Source organism: Siniperca chuatsi, linkage group LG22 (assembly GCF_020085105.1).
Source record: "Siniperca chuatsi isolate FFG_IHB_CAS linkage group LG22, ASM2008510v1, whole genome shotgun sequence".
Lineage (NCBI taxonomy): Eukaryota > Metazoa > Chordata > Actinopteri > Centrarchiformes > Sinipercidae > Siniperca > Siniperca chuatsi.
In genome coordinates, this window is record NC_058063.1 from 20,700,408 (window position 1) to 20,722,427 (window position 22,020).

Here is a 22,020-nt window from a genome sequence, read left to right on the forward strand (position 1 = left end):
GCAGCAGCAGCTGTGCTGGGTGTTTGTTACTGTTTATTCAGCCACTCTCAGCCTGGTGAACAAGATTTCTCTCCAGTCTCCAGTGATGGATGTGAGCAAAGTTGCAGATCAGCAGATGGATCAGAGGAAACAGTTTGATCAACAATGTAAACGAGACAAGACTGTTAGAATTCAACTTTATACCACGGACACAGAAAATACCAGTTTCCCATTGGCTGGCAGGTAATAAAACTGTCCATCAGAGCACATCAAACATACCAGCAGGTAACCATAGCAACAACTTTGATGCTTCACACACATCACATGAGTAAAATGACAACAAACAAAGTGTAAAAGCTGCTAATGATGAAAACACACGCTGCCTTTATATTCTTCAGTAAGTGGCCGTGGTATAAGAGTCATAGTACACAGCTGATATACAAAATAATGGACCTGATGGAGGAAACGCTGTTCTTCACCTTTACGCTGTCCAGTGTTTTGATTGGACGCCTCATCACACTCTGTCACTTATCAGACAGACCTGAAATCTAATGCTGAGAAGCATGTCCACCTCGTATTCCATGTATATGCAAAGTGTTTTTACCTTTTGTATTTACAGTTCTGTGTGATGAATTTGTCCATAATAGAATATTTTTACACTGCCATGAAACTGTAGTGGCACACAGGAAGTGAAGCTTTTATCATCTTGTTCTGCATGTGTTAGTTGATCCACAGCGATCTGCTGCAGCAGCAAATGATTTTTATTGTCTAACATCATGAAAACTAAAACTGCAGCTGTGAGTTTTGACTTTATTTCCAGACTTTTTTAACTTCTCCACATGGAGCTTCAACACAAAGAGCTGAAACCTTTTCTTGTTTTTATATTCACTTTAAACTGAAATGTACGGTTTTATTTGTGTTTGTTACAGCTGGCTGTTATTTACTGTGTGTTACTGATTGTCATTCTTTCATTGTATGCATGCTTGAACGACCAGCTCTGAGTTGTTCACACAGGTATTAAGGAGAAAGAGCACCAGAGGAAGCTCTTTACTGGAACTCCGGTCGTCTGGTTTAGAAAGCCTCACCTGGCTGCAGGTTACAGCTGGGCTCATTTAGACCATCAGACTTTTGGAGGTAGAATTTATTTCAAAGAATAAAGTATGGAAGCTTTATATTACATTTGTAAGGTGCCACTGTTGTGTTGTTATTGATAGGTCTATTTATCTTTTAGATTAAAAAGCAACAACAAGCATTACCCATCCAAAATGGTGACATCTGGAGAGCACATTTTACAAACATTAGAGAACAACCAAAAACCGCTTGATTTCCCGATTACGTGGGAAGAATTGACCACACAGACAAAGTCTCTCCAGCCGAGAAAAGCTTGTGGTCCAGACAGCATTTAAAAACTAAATGCTCAAATGCAGCTCCCCAGAGATGCAGGGAGCAGTGGTGAAGTCAGGATGTTTTCCCGACATCTGGTGTTAAGAGCTCATTTCCCCCATTCTTAAGAGTGGGGGCAAATCAGACCCTGGTAACTACTGTGGCATCTGCGTCAGCAGTTGTTTAGGTGAACTATTCTGTAGTATTCAAAATAAAAGAATACTAGATTTCCTCAAAAAACACTCCATCTTGAGTAAAAATCAAATTGGCTTTCTCCCAAAACACCGCACCACTGAACGTGTATAAACCCTTCACACTTTAATTAACAAACATGTACACTAAACAAAAAATGGTAAGATATTCACTTGTTTTATTGACTTCAAGAAAGCTTTCGACTCTATTTGGCATGAAGGGCTCTATTACAGACTTCTACATTGTGGTTTAGGTGGCAAAATGTATGATCTGGTTAAATGAATGTCACAGTTTAGCCAAATCTCTCCTCCTATCCTTGTGTAGCTCTCCCCTCCCTGTGTTCCTTGTCAGTCCTCTGTTCGTCCCTCGGTGTGTGTGTGTGTGTGTGTGTGTGTGTGTGTGTACTGGCCTGGGCGGGGCGCTCTGATTTTCCCCCCGGCTGCTGATCACCAGCACACCTGATGTTCGGGAAGTTTCCCCACCGGCCCTCGCGGACTACACCTGCCTCGCCCGCTCTGGAGGAGCAGAATATCTGCTGCCCTTTAATGCCCTTCTCATTCCCTCAAGGTGAATTCCAGATCCAAAGCTGAGCTGATTTCTACCTTTTTACCAAGCAGCTTTTCATGATCTTTTAGGACTTCTTCTTTCCTTTGTTTATGTCTCTCAGTGAGGTGATTTCCACTGTGAAGACTCTTCCTAGGAGGTTGGCTTTTTCCATATCTGTTACTGCTGGTTGGTCTCCATCTGCAAGTACTGATATTTTACTGTTTATCTATAATTGCTCATCTTTTAAACCATATTCCATACGTGACCCTCATCCCTCTCTCTTCCAATAGAAGAACAAAACTGTCTCCAGGTATTCCTTTGAGCTGTTGTAATTATTTTGCGTGCTACGGCTCTTTTCCTTTTATATTCCATCAAATTGTCCACATTCAAGCACTATTTCTCTCTTTAATAGCCAAGCTACACTCATCATTCCACCGTGGCACAGGTCTCTTATTCCCTGTTATCACAGTTGTACAGTTTATACTTTCTGAGGCAGCTTCAGTTATCATACATGTGATTTCACCAGCACATTCATCTACGTTTCCATTCATTTTAACGTCACTAGCTAATTCCCTGCAGCATTCTTTAAATTTGTCCCATTGAGCCTTTTTAAAGCACCATCTATATACGGGAGAACTTTCTTGGGTACATCTATCTATATTTATATTACATATAAGGGGAAAGTGGTCAGTACCTATGTTATCGCTGCATATTTTCCACTCACACACACTAGCCATATTTGTGTTAAATCAATACATGACATCTTATTCCTGTTTGTATCTACTCTTGCTCCTTTACCATTGTTTATACAAACAAGATTTCTGGTATCTATCACTTCTTCAATCACTGTACCAGTGTAATCAGTGTGATCACTTCCCCACAGACTACTGTGTGCAGCGGAGTCACCGCACCAAGCTTCTCTGTGACTTTCCTCTCCCAGTATTTCCTCAAACACTGCTGCTGTTAAAGTTTGACATGGATTGCAATAATTCATTATTTAGATTGAGCCTTGTGCTCTGTATACCTCAATAACTGTGCAGTCATGTCCACCTGAAGGATGTATTCTTCTGTATGCTAAAATATCCCCCCCCCCGTTTATTTGCTCGATCATGTCTGGCTGAATTGTATCCTGCCAATCCAAAGTCTAGATGTGGTCTCAGCCATGTTTCTTGAACTCATATTATATCTGGTGTGTCCTTTAAATCCTTTATGACCTTCTTAATGTCCATTTGCTATTAAGCTTCTGCTATTCCACTGAAAGATGGTAAGCACCATCACTAGCTGAGTCACCTGACACACCATATATGAACGGCTTCATCGGTTCTTGTATTGTCTCACACTCTGTGCTTGACGTCCCGAGGTACTCTTTTGCCGCTTCCACAATAGTTTCGATTCTCTCATTCCTGTCATTTTGTTCTAATCCGATGTACACCACTTTGCATACGAATGCAACAAAGCTGACTTTGTGTACTAACATGGTTCCCTCCGTTACCCTGCACCTGTGGGAGGTCTCATGTGGTCCTCTCTGATGAGTTTGTCTGGAGGATCATTACTGTTTCCTGGGTTGTTCCTTTCAGTGCTGTTTTCCTTTGCTACATGTTCGCTGTTGACCCTCTTAACAGCCTCTGCATATGACACTGTGTTTATTATTTTACATTTCCGGACTTCTCTTTGCTGCTTTTGAACTGCGCATCCCCCATAAGCTGCACTGTGGTCTCCTCTGCAACTGCAACATTGAACCGGCACATCTTCCCCACTTTCCAAATGCACGAGTCCCTCCCCATCTTGCACATCTGTCTTTTCCTGCACTGGCTGGCAGTATGAGCCGTTCTTTGACATGCAAAGCATCTTAATGCCGGAGGAATGAAGCTGAAGAAGCCTAGCATAACTTTTCTTGGGAGGCTGTTTTCAAAGCCGATGGTTACTGACAGCGTTTCTGCTCTTTCTCCATTTCTTTTAGGACTGATACGTTCAGCATCAAGCACTTCAGCTCTGTTTTGATGTCCTCCATTGAGACAGACAGCGGTGCTCCAGATGTGAGTCCCCTGTATCCAGCAGCTGAGCCAGGTTCACGGGTTTTTACTTTGTACCATCCAGTGTATTCATGTTCAGCAGAGCGTGTTGTTGTTCTGGACTCACTGCATGTGCAGGTATACGCTCATTATTCAGGTCCTCTGCAAACTTCCCTTTGCCTGCATCCTTTTCCAGAGCTTTAGCCACCGAAAGCAGATGGAAATGCTCAACAAACTCAATTATGACTTCCCGGTCCTTGTTTTGGTTTTCAGACTCTGAAGTGCTCTAATGACCACTGTTTCCATTTGTCTTCCTTCTGAACGCCGCTTCCTGCCGCTCCGTACCTCCACGGTCCCATCCTTCGTCCTCACTCCCAAAGTTCATGATTATTACATTCACGACGCAGCTGTTTGTCGTTACCCGCTACTCGATTCCGACTCCTGCTCCTTGACCACGTCCTGGATGATTTCATCTGTCACGGAAAGATAAAAGCTGGACCTCAGGGTGCTGATCCGGGCGGTGGCGTTGCGGGTGGGTCCGGGGATCACACCGCTGGCTCCGGCCCACTCTCAGAGGAGACACCCGGTGAATCAGAGGAAGAGCCCGGTTAGTTTTATTCCACATCATCTGAGCCTGTGTCCTCATCCTCAGGTTGGGATTATTGCTCCTGCTCGCTGTCAGAGCGCACGCGGACATCCACAGCTTCTTGCAAAGTGAAACGCTGTTTCTCCATCTTGTCGGATATCAAATGACTAGTTCCCCCCAAGCGACATTTATTTATAGTTTGGGCTGCGGCAGCGCCTGTATAAACTCTCCGAGGGTCTCAAAAACCAAGCCGGAGTTTGCTTTGGTTTTCCTCAAACATTTGCTGTAGTGGTTCCATTTTACAGGATCAGTGCCCCGACAGGAAACCAGGGAAAGAGCACGCATGTCCCCATAGGCCAAACATGGGAAATGGCGCCACCTGGTGGAAAATAGTAAAGACTACAATTATGAAGCCAGGAGAATTATTTTATGTTTTAATGTCCATGGGATCAAAAATGTAGGTTTCAATGGGGACAAAAATGTCCTTTAGCTGGGTAAATGGACTGCATGGTCTTGATTGGTGGATGGAGAACAGGTGAGTCAGATTCTGAGTGGAGGTTCACCGGAGGCCACGCCCCAACAGCACACACATACACAGACACAAACATACAGGGAGTGTCTGTTCCCAACAGGGGACAAACAGACAGAGACCAGCAGCTGGACCAGGACACCCCCTGACTGTTCTTCTAGTGCCACCATAAACTTGACAGTCATGGTTTTATGTGAAATGTCTCAAAGCAGCGCTGTGCATCAGTACAGCCTCACAGGACTATTCTAAAAATGGATTCAACTAAAAGGTTAAACAACCTTATTTTCTTTTAAAATAGGCTACTGATGTTATTAACTACTGCCTGTATTTCAGTGTTTCTGAATCATGTTCACAGAGGCCCTATACATTTTGTGTGCTTCAGATCCCCAAGAAGCTTGACGGAACAGCCAAGGGGACAGCACTCTGGCTCACCTCTGTGGGAAATGAGTATGGTCAGATTTTCATCAGTGTGCTGACCGCTCAGGAGGGAGCTGGCCTGGACATGATGGCAGCAGACCTGGTAAAGAGATACCAGCAAGCCGGTGTGGACCGCCCTGTTGCCTTATATGTCGACTGTGGCTGCTGTACTGAGGCAGGGGAGACCAAGCTGAAGGCCAGATTCAGCGGGTGACCACACCTCACTATAAGGCTGGACATCTGGCACTTCATACGCCAACTTGCCCTGGGATGCGCAACAGATGCTCATCAGCTGTACCCAGTATTTATGTCGCGCCTATCAGCGTGCATATTTGAGTGGGATGCAGCTGATTTAGCTCTGTTGCGCGAAGCAAAAAGACAGCAACTTCAGTCCCAGGGCCTGTCTTCCCTTACTGATGGCGACATCAATAAACATCTATCAAGGAAGGAGCTGGCTCTCCATTGCCGGAGGAGGACCCGTGGTGAGGAGACCACCACTCAGCTGCTGGAGGAGCTGCTGCAGGGGCTCATGGGGACCAGTGGCAACGACTCCCTTGGAGTTCCCCTGTTTGATAGGGAGAGGATGGAGCACATCTGGCGTGTCCAAAGAAAGCACGTCAACTGCATCCAGCACCTGCCAGGTGTCGCTCTATACACCAAGACGGGGGAGCTCACAAAGGGAGGTGTGCGGTTACCCATGTACAGATGTGCCAGAGGCTCTACATCTTTAGAGTCTTTTCATTTACACCTAAACCGCTTCATACCAGGTTTGTGTCTGTCAGACATGTTGGTTCATGTGTTGTATCGTCCAAGAATAACTTCATAATTTAATATTGTACTTCTAGGGACCAGTGCCAACAGCCTGAATTTTCAGGTATACCTGCTGGAAGGACTGCATAGGTGGAACCAGGACCGTGGTAGTGCTGCCCTGTCTACTGGACCATGTGCTTTACGCAGCTACTCGGGTGACCTGCTTCACTGTGTAAACAAAAATTACGAGAAGCTGTTCGGCAGGAAGGTGGTACCAGTTTCAGGAGAGCTCATAGGGGTACAGTATCTGTTCCGGCAGACTGGTCAGGCACTGCAGGATATGCACCCTGATTCAGAAGAGACTGCTCAGTTAATTGAAGAGCATGACGTGGAGGACGGAGGAAGGGGAGGGGAGGAAGATGAGGGCTTCTCGGACATCACAGATGACCCCCACATTGCTGGACCCGGAGGTTCTTCAGGTTCCAGCCTCTCCGATTCCTGGTACCTCCACCATTACATCTGGCCCACACTACATCCAGTCTGGCCCCCAGCGTCTCCACCCTGGCGATTACCACAGCTCCCAGCAGATCCACCCTGATTCCTGGCACATCTGCAATGACTGCCAGCACATCCACAATGGCACCGGGTAGGGCTGAACAATTATTGGAATATTAATGAAATCAAGCCAAGTGCAATATCCAAATTGCAGAAGCTGCAGTTTAGAGATAAAATGTGTGACAAAACAGCTTTCTAATGAAGTACTGTAATGCTGCAGAGACGCCCCGGCCTACACAACTTGTTCTCCAGATGTAAGAAAACATGTTTGTTCACTACAGTCCCCAACAAATGTCACATCTGTCAGCAGGTAGACACGGGACACAGAGGTTAGTACTGAGACGCAGGGAGTTTATTCAAAAGCCAGACAGAGAAAAGCAATGACAGGAGCTAAGCTAGGAAAGTCTATGGATCTTATCTTGTAGTAGCGCTGGTAGTAAGATCCACTGGTGGAGACGGGGACAGGAAAGCCGGGAGCTGACTTAAACACACAACGGACAAGTCCAAAGTCCAAAAGGGGTTGTCAAGAGAAGCTGTGGTCGGGTTGCGCTCTCGTAAGAGGTTTGAGACCAGACAGTGAGTGAACCGGGGAGTGAGACTATATAGTGTGGAGTAGATGATTAGTGGCAGGTGTGTAATCAATACTCAGGTGAGTACGATCTGCTGATTGCAGCGGGTGGAGCTGGTGGTGTCTTTGTTGGCTCTCTGACAACATCATCATGACTTTAATATTTTTTCAGTGAAAATGAAAATTGTGAAGCAAAAATTATCTTTCCCACTAATCATGAATCATATCGCAATCATAATATTTATCAGAATAATCACAATCTGAATTTGTCTTTAATTGTGCAGCCCTGGCTCCCGCACATCTGCAATGAGCTTTGCTGCATCAATTCTGCCCTCTAGTTCGTCCTCTGAGGCTGGAGTTAATATACAAGCTGATGTTGAAGATATGGTAAGTGTCAGTGTGATCAATTTAGAATATGTAGGTATATAGATATGAGCCTAGCTCTTCACTATTTTTTGACTACATATGCACACATATTTTAAAAATTCACAGCATCAGTTAAATGTCATTAAAGGTCAGTGTAAGTGAAGGTTTTACATTGCTATTTTCTAAACCGTGTCATCATTTGCATAGGCTGTTGATGACCAAAATGTTCCTGGATATCAGCACGTGGACAGACTTGCTGAGTACTTGGTGGAGCTTCGGGATCAGACCTCTCTCTGTCTCAGCAACCAGCAGGCGAGCCCAGTTATAGCACTGTGGGAGAGCCTGGATGAAGGTGACAAGCAGCGGGGGGGTTCATGCAGCACGACATCAGGACAGACCTTTGAGTGGATGGTTCAGAACACCAAAGAAGCCCTCAAAAACGCCTGGTGTGGAGAGCACCACCCGTTGCATGTTAGGTGCGAGTAGTGCACCTGCTCAGTGGCCTGACTGCTGTCGGTTGGTGGAAAATATGTTTACCCAAGCCCAGTAAGGAAAAGTAAGGGGGCCGATTCGAGGTGGTCCTTAATTCTGAGGGACTATCATAAGATCAGGCAGCTCCCTGGTGATGCAGGGAACAGAGATTCAGCTGGTGGAAGTGAACCAGAACACCCTCATCCAATGGCACAACAACAGGCAGAAGAGGCAGGAGCTCTCTGTGCTGCTCCAGGGCACTGCATTGCCTCCAGCCCTTCTGAGTCTGAAGAGCCTCTTCAGGAAGCAAGAGTACTCCCTGCTGACCCCACGCCAGCACGACAGGAGCATCAGTACCGGCTGCCGGAGAGTACAGCAGGTCAGGCACAACGGAGGCAGACAGCCTCTAATCAGCTCCCACGTCCCATCTTGCCAAAGGGGCCAGTGAAGAGGCATGTGTTTGTCACACCCCGGCACCAGGACCCTTTCTGACACCTCAGAGCCTCACACCTGCAGGACAAACTGTTGTCCTCGCACCCATACTCCTTCCTTTTTCAGTAGTTCAGGCACCAACCCACAAACCAGTGCGCCTACCAGCACAGTAGAAGCTGGAGCCACTCCAAAGAGGCCATATGGGCGAACTGTAGCAGCCAATACTTGTAAAAGTGTGGCCAGTTCCGCACTGTTGACACTGGACACAGCCAGGACCGTGGCAGAGTGTATGGCCCTCTGTCTGAATCGCTTTCAAAAACCAGTGGTTGGAGGAAATGAGGAAAAGGTTCTCTAAATAATCATATTGTAAGTGTATTGGAAATGGTTAATAGTTTAAAATAATAGTTGTATTGTAAATAGTTTATAGTTTGATATATTCTGTGTTTAATGTAAATAGTTGTATGAAAATCAATATTTCTACATTGAAAGTCTACTTTGTATTTATTGTACTTTTTGTGGTGTGTTTTAATAAAGTCTTTTTTTCTTTGAACAAACAAAACTGGTGTACAGCAGATGTACAAAGGGGTGTTTTTAATGACAGTTTGTGTAAACCAGCACAATAATAATAATAATGATAATAACATTCAATAACAGTAACATGGTATGTTATTTACAAGTTAATTAAATTGACACTTGATAAAACACCATGCTATGAAACAGAGAAAAAGAAACATGCTTGGAGGAGGCCTTTTCCCTTCTGGTAACTGTTGGGAGCTGGGCTCTGATATACATGAGGAGAAGTTTCAGAGTGAGGGTCAGCAAGGGAAAGATCCGCTACCCAAGTCATGAGATGAGCTCTTGGCAGTGGGCATTTAGGTCCTTCAGGAAGGTGGGAGAAGGAAAAAAGAATGATTACACGTTAATGAATTATTATAAATAAGAAGCATATGTATATCAAATAATATTTTCACAAGAAAAATATTTGCACTTATAAAAGATACCAGTCGATCCTTACATGCTGATATAACTAAGAATTTCTGTAAGGTGCAACTTCAAAGGCATTTTTACTTTGCATTTATCATTTATTGCCTAATTATTTACAACGTAAACTTTAGGAGAAAGGGCAAGGAGACCAATAAGCCATGGAGACCCTTCGTGCATGTCAGTGGCCCGGCTTTTTAACTGGGGACAGCGCTCCGGGAGTGACGTCCACATAAGACACTGCGTCACGCAGCAGGTAGCTGCCACTCTCCTCCAATGAGAGCTGCCAACTCCACAGACTTTAAAAACATGTTTCCTATTTGTGTTCAGGCAGATAGAAATACATTCATCAAATAGATATGTATACAAAAGAGCCACATGTTTGTTTTTCCCCCTTTCTCTTCCTCTTTGACCGACTAATGTTCCCCAGCTTGTGTTGTGGAGAGAAGCAGAACTGAACTAAAGTGGGACAGCTCGCCTTCAAACACGTAAGTAACTAAAACTTCTGTATGATTTGCTGTTTGTGTTGTTTTGTGTTCAGCTGAGCTGCATTTCCTGTTTGTTCACACGTGACTGACGAACAGATTCATTTGAAATCGACGCAGATTGACAATCGATTCAAACCGGAACAAAGTTTTTATGTTCGGTTCTTTATTGAGCTACTTGGATCTGGACCTGGAAAACCTGCTCCAGGATTTAAACTGCAGAGTTCTTAAATGAGAAGACAATGAGGACACATTCAGCAGGCGAGAAGACAATATAGACTTTCTAAGTTTTTACTTTGTTTTAAGGACAGCTGTGGTGGTTTCTCCAGATGTATCCGTGCCATGAATCCAGTTCTTATACTGCTGTTTCTCTGGATAGAATACTAAAGTGTTTCTGGATCCTGAAACTGTGCAGGGGGCTCAAGACAACACTGAAGCATCTCGTTACTGGAGCTGAGATATGTTCACATTTAATCAGCTGGCCAATAGACTTCTTAGAAATAACAAAAGGCTGTTATTATTATTGTTGTTGTTGTTTTTAATGTAATGACAAACCGAGGCTGAAAATGTCAGAATCAGCCTGTAAACTCAGCAAGTATCATTTGTGTGCAACTGTAGGATGTAAACGTTTAACCTCTAAACTCCCAGAAACAATAGTGAGGACATGAACTTGATGTCCACAGTGCAGCTATATGACCGTCAGTGGAGTTGGGTTTTCTTTTCTTTTCTTTTCACCCTGCTCTTTCAACTGGATGAAGACACTGTTATCTTTTCCCCTCTGCAAGTAACTAGTTTTTTTAGATTTTGTACTTATTTGATCCCTTTTTTTCTTTGAATAGGTACACATTCTGCTTCTATTAGGAAATGCTCACCAACAAGAAACCCTGCACATAACTGCAGCAGTGACTGCAGAAGCCAGGATGGGAGTTCTTCGGTAGATTCCCTGCAGTACGCACTCGTCTTCCTCCTCGTCTGGCCCCATCAGAGGACCCCATACTTCTGGCCACTTAGTGGATTTATTCCAACCTGTGTGAAGCTGAATACCTCTTTGTTTTCATTTGGATGGTGGAGAAATTTGAGCACTGGCGCCATCTTGTGACAGAAACACATGACTGCAGCTTAGCATTAGCTCTACCAGTCAGGAAGTGCTCACTGGAGTCAGCTGTGTGATGAGCAGGAGAATAAATACAAAGGAGTGTTGTAATGACTGCAGACAGACTGTAGATGTTTCCTCTCAGACATGTGACGGCTGAACTTTGACCTCGTGTGTTTCTGACTCTTCACCTCTGTCTCCTCCTCACAGGGAGAAGATGACCTGCAGCATCCTGCTGCTCATCACCCTGACCTCCTGCGTCTGTGGTTCATTTCCACCTGCAGGTTATTATCCAGAAAGAGAAGAGACTAAATACTCTTTTCAGCCTTCAGACCTCCATCTTTAAATCTGTCAGTGAAACATCTGCAGGACTCTTTATAAAAAGTAGGCAGTCCTTAATTGAAAATCAGGAAGATCCTTTATCTTCAAGTATTGCTTGAGTTGTATTTATTGTTGGTATCATGCACCTTTTTTTACTGTAGTATCTCTGAACTTTTGTTTACCAGCCTCCCAGCTTTGATATGAATACATCAACATCTCTAGATGGAGTTTAAAGGCTCACATGTTAAAGTTGTCCCTTTGTCTGGTCCTCACTTTCCCTCTCTGTCTCCTCAGCAGGAGCATTTGTAGTGAATGTGACACAGAGCTCCTATCAGGCAGAGGAGAACGAGGACATCACACTGGAATGGACGTTCACAACCAAACCTGACAGTTCAAACTCCCTTAATACCTTCTGTGCACTGATTACTGATCTCAAGGCCTCAGTCCTGTATCATCTACAGGAAGGTGTTGAGGTCCCAGAGTCTCAGGATGGACAGTTTGCAGGACGAGTCCAGTGTGACAGAGACGTCCTCAGAGAAGGACGACTCAGACTTCATGTGTCCAGACTCAGGACTGAGGACTCGGGCCTGTACCTGTGTGAAGTGCTCACAACTTATGGTGGCAGCTCTGGTAAAAGCAGACTCAATGTCACTGGTAAGTTGATTCAGCAGAACTTTCTCTTCAGCTCAGCAGCTTTTTTGATAAATAAGAACCTGAGAGGAAAAGTATTTTTGGACTACCACAATCCACAATCTTTACACTTCCTTCTGCAGTATCTGGGAAATATGTTACATCTTCATCTGTTATAGATATTTTGTTTCCTTTTTTATTGAAATGTTTTTCTTCACATGAATGGCAGATGTGTTTGGTCTCTTTACAGCAGCGAGGATCGGCCCGAACCTGAGAGACCAAACACAGAAAGTCGGGGAATGATCGGCCTCTACTGTGGACTGACAGCAGCAGCAGCAGCAGCTGTGCTGGGTGTTTTGTTACTGTTTATTCAGTCACTCTCAGCCTTGTGGAAAAAATGCAGTTGCAGATCAGCAGATGGATCAGAGTAAAAGTTTGATCAACAATATAAGCGAGACAAGACTGTCTAATAAAACATGTCCATCAGAGCACATCAAACATACACTAGCAGGTAACCATAGCAACAACTTTGATGCTTCACACATTACATGAGTAAAATGACAACAAAGTGTGCTAAATGTGCAAAATAAATGGACCTGATGGAGGAAGCAGCTGTTCTTCACCTTTTACACGCTGTCCAGTGTTTTGATTGGGACGCCTTCATCACTCTGTCACTTATCAGACAGACCTGAAATCTGCACAGTTTCTTCCTTTGTATAATATGTAAATATGCTAATCTGGGATAATTTTTTTGTGATGTGTAATGTTTCTTCCCACATTAATTAATACTAGAATATGGAAAGACACAGCCAAGAGATGTATTTGTGTATTTTTCATGCATCTGTTTCTTGAAAATATAAAATGAAAAATAAAAAGGAATATTCTGGCAAAAATGGAAACAACAAAGTTTTTAATTATTTATTTTTATTCCTAAAAGATTAATTAGAAAAATGAATAATTTACTTTTTAACTTTAGCAAATACAAATCTTAAACACTTGTCAATACAAATAAGGCTCATAAGATGAAGTGCATAAAACTGGATAGATTAACATGTGATCCAGTGATGATAAAACACAGTATAAAAGTCTATATTTACAGATATATATGTATACATATGTAGATATTTACAGACATGCTGATGATGTTTTTGTTTTTAAAAAGCTACACAATAGTTTAGCAGCTGACTGTAACATACAACCAGCGGTGGAAAGTAACTCAGTGCATTTGTTCAAGTTCTGTACTTCAGTCCAATTTCATTTTATGCTACTTTATACTTCTACTCCTTGGTGAAATTCACGCTCAGTATGTATAGTAAAAAATAAGCTCCACCTTTACCAGCTGTACCATTAAAGTGATGAACACATTAATGCATCAATAATTATAATTCAATAACATAACACATTATTCTGAAATGGGCCATTCTGCATAATCAGTACTTTTACTTTTTGTACTTTAAGTATATTTTGTTGCTAATACTTTGTACTTTTACTTGTATTTCTGCACTGTGGTGTTACGTTTTTTACTTAAGTAAAGTCCTTCTTCCACCATCCAGCAAGCCCTGAATGTACATTAAATGATCTGTACAATAACGACACCAAGTTATCAGACCTGCTGATACTTTAACAGCATCTTCACTTTAGTAGAACTCATAATGAGCAATAATCTATACTCTGCATCAACAGTAATTGGCATTACAGTACTCTTCGTGGAGTTACAGTACATCTGATGTTTAAGTCAGCACATAATAACAAGAGATGACCAAAAATACAACCAGTGCCTGCACAGTCATCAGTTTAACATGAACCAAGATAACATCCTCACCAGCTTTAGAGTGAGCACTGCTATCAGCTTGGCCTGTTCTGTCTGTTACGGCAGGAACTAACAGCAGCGGGACCATTGAATCAGGTAACCATGAGGCAGAAATCACCACGAAACTCAGCTGGAGTGTTTTGGATTTCTATCCATCACTTGGAAACGTGATGCTCTAACAGAAGAACCAGTTCTGTCTTCAGACTCCCATCTGGTGGATTTCTCTTCAGAGCAGCAGGGGGCAGCAGAAGTTTAAGAAAGCTGAAACATTTCACGTGTGTGTCACTGCACACAGCTTCTCAGTCCTACTGTCTCCGCTTCAGGTGCAGTGGAGTGCCACAATCTCCAGGACTACAGACCAGTGGCACTGACCTCCACATAATGAAGACCCTGGACTGAGTGCTGGAACAGCTGCAGCCCATGGTCAGACCCTCCTGGACCCCCTTCAGTTCGCCTACCAGCCCCGACTGGGAGTTGAGGACGCCATCATCTTCCTGCTTAACACGCATCCACACCCACCTCGACAGGCCGGCAAACACGGTGAGGATCATGTTTTTGACTTCTCCAGTGCTTTCAACACCATCCGGCCTGCCCTGCTGGGAGAAGCTGGCAGCGATGCAGGTGGATGCCCCCTTGTGTCCTGGATTGTGGACTGCCTGACTGGCAGACCACAGAATGTGCGCCTGCAGCACTGTGTGTCGGACAGCATGGTCAGCAACACTGGGGCCGCTCAGGGGACTGTCCTCTCTCTCACTTCCTCTTCACCATCTACACCACGGACTTCAGCCACCACACAGAGTCCTGCCACCTTCAGAAGTTTTTGATGACTCTGCTGTGGTGGGAAGTATCAGCGGTGGTGATGAGACTGAGTACAGGGCTGTGGTGGGGAACTTTGTCTCATGGTGTGAGCAGAACCATCTGCAGCTCAATGCGACAAAGTCTAAGGAGCTGGTTGTGTAGATCTACGGAGGAGCCAAGGCACCAGTGACCCGGTTTCCATCCAGGGGGTCAGTGTGGACATTGTGGAGGACTACAAGTATCTGGCAGTACACTTAGACAATAAACTGGACTGGGCTAAGAACACGCTCTGTACAGGAAGGGCCAGAGCCGCCTCTATTTTCTGAGGAGGCTGAGGTCCTTCAACATCTGCTGGACGATGCTGAAGATGTTTTATGAGTCTGTGGTGGCCAGTGCTATCCTGTATGCTGTTGCATGCTGGGGCAGCAGGTTGAGGGCAGCGGACGCTAACAGACTCAACAAACTGATCCGTAAGGCCAGTGACATTGTGGGGGTGGAGCTGGACTCTCTGGCGGTGGTGTCAGAGAGGAGGATGCTGGCCAAACTACACGCCATCTTGGACAGTGTCTCCCACCCGCTCCATGACGTGCTGGTCAAACAAAGGAGCACCTTCAGCGGAAGACTAATCCCACCAAAAAGCACCACAGAGCGCCACAGGAAGTCATTCCTGCCTGTGGCCATCAAACTCTTTAACTCCTCCCTCTAAGGGTCAGTCTGTATGACCCTAGGTCACTAAACTGGACATTGATCATTACATCTCCGCCTTACTTGAATAATTGTGCAATATCTGTGTAATACTCATGTGCAATATTTAGCTTTTTCCTATTTATTATTCATACCTCCATTACTGCTGTTGCAATACTACTTATTACTTATATTATTACATTGCATTATTATACCGGTAAACCCACTTGGTACTTCACACTTATTTTATTTTATACCTACTTGGTACTTAATTTATTTTCTGACCTGTTTTTATAGTTTTTATAGTGTATTGTATTATATATATTTTTTATTTTATTGCTAGTACTTTCTCCTGTGTGCACTGACGTAAAGGCGAGCTGCTGTAACAAAGAGTTTCCCTTCGGGGATCAATAAAGTATTTCTGATTCTGATTTGATCAAACTGTTTCCTCTGATCCATCTCCATGGTGCTCCTTCATCAGCATTAAGCACTGTTTCTCAAACTACAAAAAAAATGTTGCTAGCAAGCTATTAAAAATCTGTCTTCTGTGTTTCTGTAGTGCGACCCTGACAAAATAAAGTTTTAACTGCACAACTAGAGAGTAAGAGTTACTGTAAATATGTTTTCTACATTATAAAATATGGGTGAGCAAGTTTGTTTTCAGTGATTCTTTCAATTCTGTAAAACATATACATTTTAAATCAGAATGTCTCAGTATAATACTAGAAGCTGAAATGCTTTAGGCCCGTGGGTTTTCATTTGCAGTATTTGCAGTATTTGTTTATACTTACAATTTTTTAATGATTAGATATTTTGTAAAAAAAAAGAATGCAAGAGAACTAAATAAAAAATACATTTCACTGCTGTCATTTTGCTTTATTTAGGCAACGCTTTGGACCGTGAGATTCAGTGCTGAGTGACAGTAAAACGTCATAATGCCTACAAAGTGTTTTTCCAGTGGCTTAGAAGTTTGCCTTCTCTTCCAGCCATTTAGCCAGGTAACATATGTTCATCTGGAGTTTTTATTCTGCTCAAAATATCCAGTTTTCATTTGCAGCTGCAGCTCTTGTACACTGTGTAATACCTTACTGTGTCACAATGGCTGATCTGTCATTTTAACCTGTTTTGTTTTGTCCTGTTCTTCTATTTTTCCTCTTTTATCCTTTCAGACGTTTTATCATTCTTGGTGCGCATACTACAGTTGATCGCAGCCATTTTTCTGTGATCTGTTTCTGTTTTATGCCCAGCCCTGTTGTTTAAAAAGTGCTACACAAATATACCTCTTTATTATTATTATTATTATTATTATTAAAATGAATCCAGAAGGGAGATTTTGGCTGTCACTGACCACCACATAAATGCTGTTAAATGTTGTGGTGAATCATTATGGCTGGTGACTTACCCATAACTGCAGTAAAGAAACACTCCCACTTCACATTTTCTTTAAACACTTCCATATTTGCTTGTTTAATACCCCTTTACATCTCACTTCACTGAGGCTTTGTTTTCTCAGGTTCTGAAAACTGCATCGACACTCTTTTGGGTCAGTCAGTTGTAAGATTTATCTGCAGCCGGTCTGCTCTGTCCAGCATGCTGTCTGGCCACCTGGTGGAGTTTATACTGGTCCAAGTGAAATAAAATAAATCAGCTTCATAATACACTCAGGTCTTCTACATTCAGAAATCTCCCAGTGGACTGAGAACACTAACTGAGTGTCGTCACATCTGATTACCTTCTCATCATTCTCTGTCTTCTAAACTAAAATCTTATAAAATGGTGCACGAGACAGAAGATTTCCATTTGATGTAAGCGCAGCCATAAAAACATGGCATCTTTTCAACATACAGTATTTCACTGCATCAGCAGCTTTAAAATGTTGGAACAAGCACATCAGTGTTTCAAAATGTATATAAACTATGAAGGAAATTTAAAGGGGACATACAAGAATATAATGCTTTAAAAAGTCAATTCAAATTACCTTAATAACCAGTGACAATTGTTCAAGATTCATACAAATAAAACATTTTATTTATTCCAATCCAAATATGACTCCAAATATTCAATAAACTCTGTGTGCAAAAGTAGAACCATTTAAAAAAGGCTCTTAGGAAGGCATGAAAACAGTTACAGTAATCAAGACAAGTGTAAAGAACATGTTAACCATAATAATGTGTCCTGTAAGTGCATGGCATGTTGAGTAAGTTGTACATATTGTATTATTATACCGTACATACTCATACCCACTTGGTAATTAATTTATCTGACCTGTATTATAGTGTATTATATTTTTGCTTAGTATTTCTATTCCTGTGTGCAGTGACGTGATACTGAGCTGTTGTAACCAGAGTTTCCCCTCAGGGATCAATGAAGACACACACATGCATACATACATACATACATACATACATACATACATACATACATACATACATACATACATACATACATACATACTTGGTAACAGTGGCAAGGAAAAACTTCCTTTAAGAGGCAGAAGGTTTTGAGAGAGAGAGCAGAGGCAGCTGTAACAAACAAAAATAAAACAGTACATTTCAGTTTAAAAGTGCATTTAAATGACAAAAATAAAAAGGTTTCAGCTCTTTGTGTTAAAGCTCCATGTGGAGAAGTTAAAAAAGTCTGGAAATAAAGTCAAAACTCACAGCTGCAGTTACAGAACTGTAAATACAAAAGGAGGTGGACATGCTTCTCAGCATTAGATTTCAGGTCTGTCTGATAAGTGACAGAGTGTGATGAGGCGTCCAATCAAAACACTGGACAGCGTAAAGGTGAAGAACAGCGTTTCCTCCATCAGGTCCATTATTTTGTATATCAGCTGTGTACTATGACTCTTATACCACGGCCACTTACTGAAGAATATAAAGGCAGCGTGTGTTTTCATCATTAGCAGCTTTTACACTTTGTTTGTTGTCATTTTACTCATGTGATGTGTGTGAAGCTTCAAAGTTGTTGCTATGGTTACCTGCTGGTATGTATGATGTGCTCTGATGGACAGTTTTATTACCTGCCAGCCAATGGGAAACTGGTATTTTCTGTGTCCGTGGTATAAAGTTGAATTCTAACAGTCTTGTCTCGTTTACATTGTTGAGATCAAACTTTGCTCTGATCCATCTGCTGATCTGTAACTTTGCTCAGATCCATCACTGGACTGAGCAGCAATCTTCTGTTCACCAAGCTGAGACTGACTGGGTGGACTTTGTTCAGCAGGCTGAAAGTGACTGAATAAACAGTAACAAACACCCAGCACAGCTGCTGCTGCTGTCAGTCCCAGTCCACAGTAGAGGACGATCCTTCCCCCGACTTTCTGAGTTTGGTCTCTCAGGTTCGGGCCGATCCTCGCTGCTGTAAAGAGATTCAAACACATCTGCCATTCATGTGAAAGAAAAAAGCATTTCAATATAAAAAAAAAAATATCTACAACAGATGAAGATGTAACATATTTCCCAGATACTGCGAGAAGGAAGTGTAAAGATTGTGGATTGTGGTAGTCAAAAATACTTTTCCTCTCAGGTTCTTATTTATCCAAAAAGCTGCTGAACTGAAGAGAAAGTTCTGCTGAATCAACTTACCAGTGACATTGAGTCTGCATTCACTGAAGCTGCCACCATAAGTTGTCTCACTTCACACAGGTACAGGCCCGAGTCCTCAGTCACAGAGTCTGGACACATGAAGTCTGAGTCGTCCTTCTCTGAGGGGCGTCTCTGTCACACTGGACTCGTCCATACAAACTGTCCATCCTGAGACTCTGGGACCTCAACACCTTCATGTAGATGATACAGGACTGAGTCCTTGTGATCAATAATCAGTTCACAGAAGATATTAAAAAGGAGTTTGAACTGTCAGGTTTGGTTGTGAACGTCCATTCCAGTGTGATGTCCTCGTTCTCCTCTGCCTGATAGGAGCTCTGTGTCACATTCACTACAAATGCTCCTGCTGAGAGACAGAGAGGGAAAGTGAGGACCAGACAAAGGGACAACTTTAACATGTGAGCCTTTAAACTCCATCTAGAGATGTTGATGTATTCATATCAAAGCTGGGAGGCTGGTAAACAAAAGTTCAGAGATACTACAGTAAAAGCTGCATGATACCAAATAATAAATACAACTCAAGCAATACTTGAAGATAAAGGATCTTCCCTGATTTTAATAAGGACTGTCTACTTTCCATAAGAGTCCTGCAGATGTTTTCACTAATATATTTAGAAATAGGAGTCATAACCTCTGTTAGTGAGGTTGAAAAAGTATTTAGTCTTTTCTCTTTTATGGATAATAAACTGCAGGTGAAATGAACCACAGACACTTGGAGGTCAGGGTGATGAGCAGCAGGATGCTGCAGGTCATCTTCTCCCTGTGAGAGGAGACAGAGGTGAAGAGTCAGAAACACACGAGGTCAAAGTTCAGTCGTCACATGTCTGAGAGGAAACATCTACAGTCTGTCTGCAGTCATTACAACCCTACTTTGTATTTATTCTCCTGCTCATTACACACAGCTGACCAGAGCACTTCCTGACTGGTCTGTGGTTGGGGACATTTTATGGCCCAGAGAAGCTGAAGAAATTCATCCAAATATTCCAGATACATTTAGATTCTTGTGAGGAGACACAAAACTTCTGAACTCTGCAGTTTCAATCCTGGAGCAGGTTTTCAGGTCCAGATCCAAGTAACTCAATAAAGAACCGAACATAAAAACTTTGGGCGGTTTGAATCGATTTTCAATCTGCATCGATTTCAAATTAATCTGTTCGTCAGTCACGTGTGAACAAACAGTAAATGCAGCTCAGCTGAACACAAAACAACACAAACAGTAAATCATACAGAAGTTTTAGTTACTTACGTGTTTGAAGGCGAGCGAGCAGCTTTATGTCTGAACTTCATTATCAGTTCAACAGACGGACTGCTTCTCTACACAACACTAAAGGTTTCCCGTGATGAAGAGGTAGTTTACATCTTTACTTCAGCTGTTAAGAGTTACGATGTAAGGACCCAAAAGTAGAACAGCGAGTGGAGCCGGGTGGTAGGTTTTACCAGTGTGGTTGCACACTGAGCACTCTTCAGAGGGGCGGAGCAGGTGTAGTTAGTAAAGCAGGATGAACACATGGTGGCACACACACACACACACACACACACACACACAGGACAAGAAGAGAGATGTGACTAACTGTGACATCAGCTCAGGGAAGTGGTTTACCCGTTTTTGTTTGTTTTTTTACCTCTAACGCCCAAATGCTGCTTCACCTTCACTTCCACCTGAACAAAGTAACACAGTTACTGCAGTCCTTCAGGTCATGTGTGAAGAACTGGGGAGAACACAGAAATCCCACGGACACAGAAATACCAGTTTCCTATTGGCTGGCAGGTAATAAAACTGTCCATCAGAGCACATCAAACATACCAGCAGGTAACCATTAACAACTGCTGCAACTGCAACATTGAACCGGCACATCTTCCCCTTTCCAAATGCAGGTCCCTCCCCATCTTGCACATCTGTCTTTTCCTGCACTGGCTGGCAGTATGAGCCGTTCTTTGACATGCAAAGCATCTTAATGCCGGAGGAATGAAGCTGAAGAGCCTAGCATAACTTTTCTTGGGAGGCTGTTTTCAAAGCCGATGGTTACTGACAGCGTTTCTGCTCTTTCTCCATTTCTTTTAGGACTGATACGTTCAGCATCAAGCACTTCAGCTCTGTTTTGATGTCCTCCATTGAGACAGACAGCGGTGCTCAGATGTGAGTCCCTATCCAGCAGCTGAGCCAGGTTCACGGGTTTCTTTTTGTGTTTGTTTTTTTGTTCTACTTTGATTAATTCAGGCTTGTGCGAAAGCAGATGGAAATGCTCAACAAACTCAATTATGACTTCGGTCCTTGTTTTGGTTTTCAGACTCTGAAGTGCTCTAATGACCACTGTTTCCATTTGTCTTCCTTCTGAACGCCGCTTCCTGCCGCTCCGTACCTCCACGGTCCCATCCTTCGTCCTCACTCCCAAAGTTCATGATTATTACATTCACGACGCAGCTGTTTCAGGACTGAGGACTCGGGCCTGTACCTGTGTGAAGTGAGCACAACTTATGGTGGCAGCTTTGGTGAATGCAGACTCACTGTCACTGGTAAGTTTATTCAGCAGAACTTTCTCTTCAGTTCAGCAGCTTTTTGGATAAATAAGAACCTGAGAGGAAAAGTATTTTGGACTACCACAGTCCACAATCTTTACACTTCCTTCTCGCAGTATCTGGGAAATATGTTACATCTTCATCTGTTGTAGATATTTTGTTTCCTTTTATATTGAAATGTTTTTCTTCACATCAATGCAGATGTGTTTGGTCTCTTTACAGCAGCGAGGATCGGCCCGAACCTGAGAGACCAAACACAGAAAGTCGAGGAAGGATAGTCCTCTACTGTGTACTGGGACTGACAGCAGCA

The 22,020-nt window shown here is 43.0% G+C and overlaps 3 protein-coding genes and 1 long non-coding RNA gene across 4 annotated transcripts in view; 3 read left to right on the forward strand and 1 right to left on the reverse strand.

Annotated features, from left to right (window-relative positions):
- The window catches only part of LOC122870258 (low affinity immunoglobulin gamma Fc region receptor III-like), a 1,099,642-nt gene that overhangs the window by 61,424 nt on the left and 1,016,198 nt on the right, over nt 1-22,020 (forward strand). The window lies entirely within an intron of this gene.
- The window catches only part of LOC122870150, a 126,466-nt gene that overhangs the window by 53,169 nt on the left and 51,277 nt on the right, over nt 1-22,020 (forward strand). The gene's annotated exons all lie outside the window — the stretch shown is intronic.
- Nucleotides 161-13,052, reverse strand: LOC122870339. The gene is made up of 2 exons (XR_006376545.1): nt 12,985-13,052; nt 161-520 (listed from the first exon to the last, which is right to left on the reverse strand). It is a non-coding gene; the product is annotated as an uncharacterized LOC122870339 (long non-coding RNA).
- On the forward strand, nt 5,614-7,319 carry LOC122870220. The gene is made up of 2 exons (XM_044184231.1): nt 5,614-6,411; nt 6,490-7,319. Exons 1-2 carry the CDS (start codon nt 5,952-5,954, stop codon nt 6,990-6,992), a joined length of 963 nt encoding a protein of 320 aa, XP_044040166.1. The 5' UTR covers nt 5,614-5,951; the 3' UTR covers nt 6,993-7,319.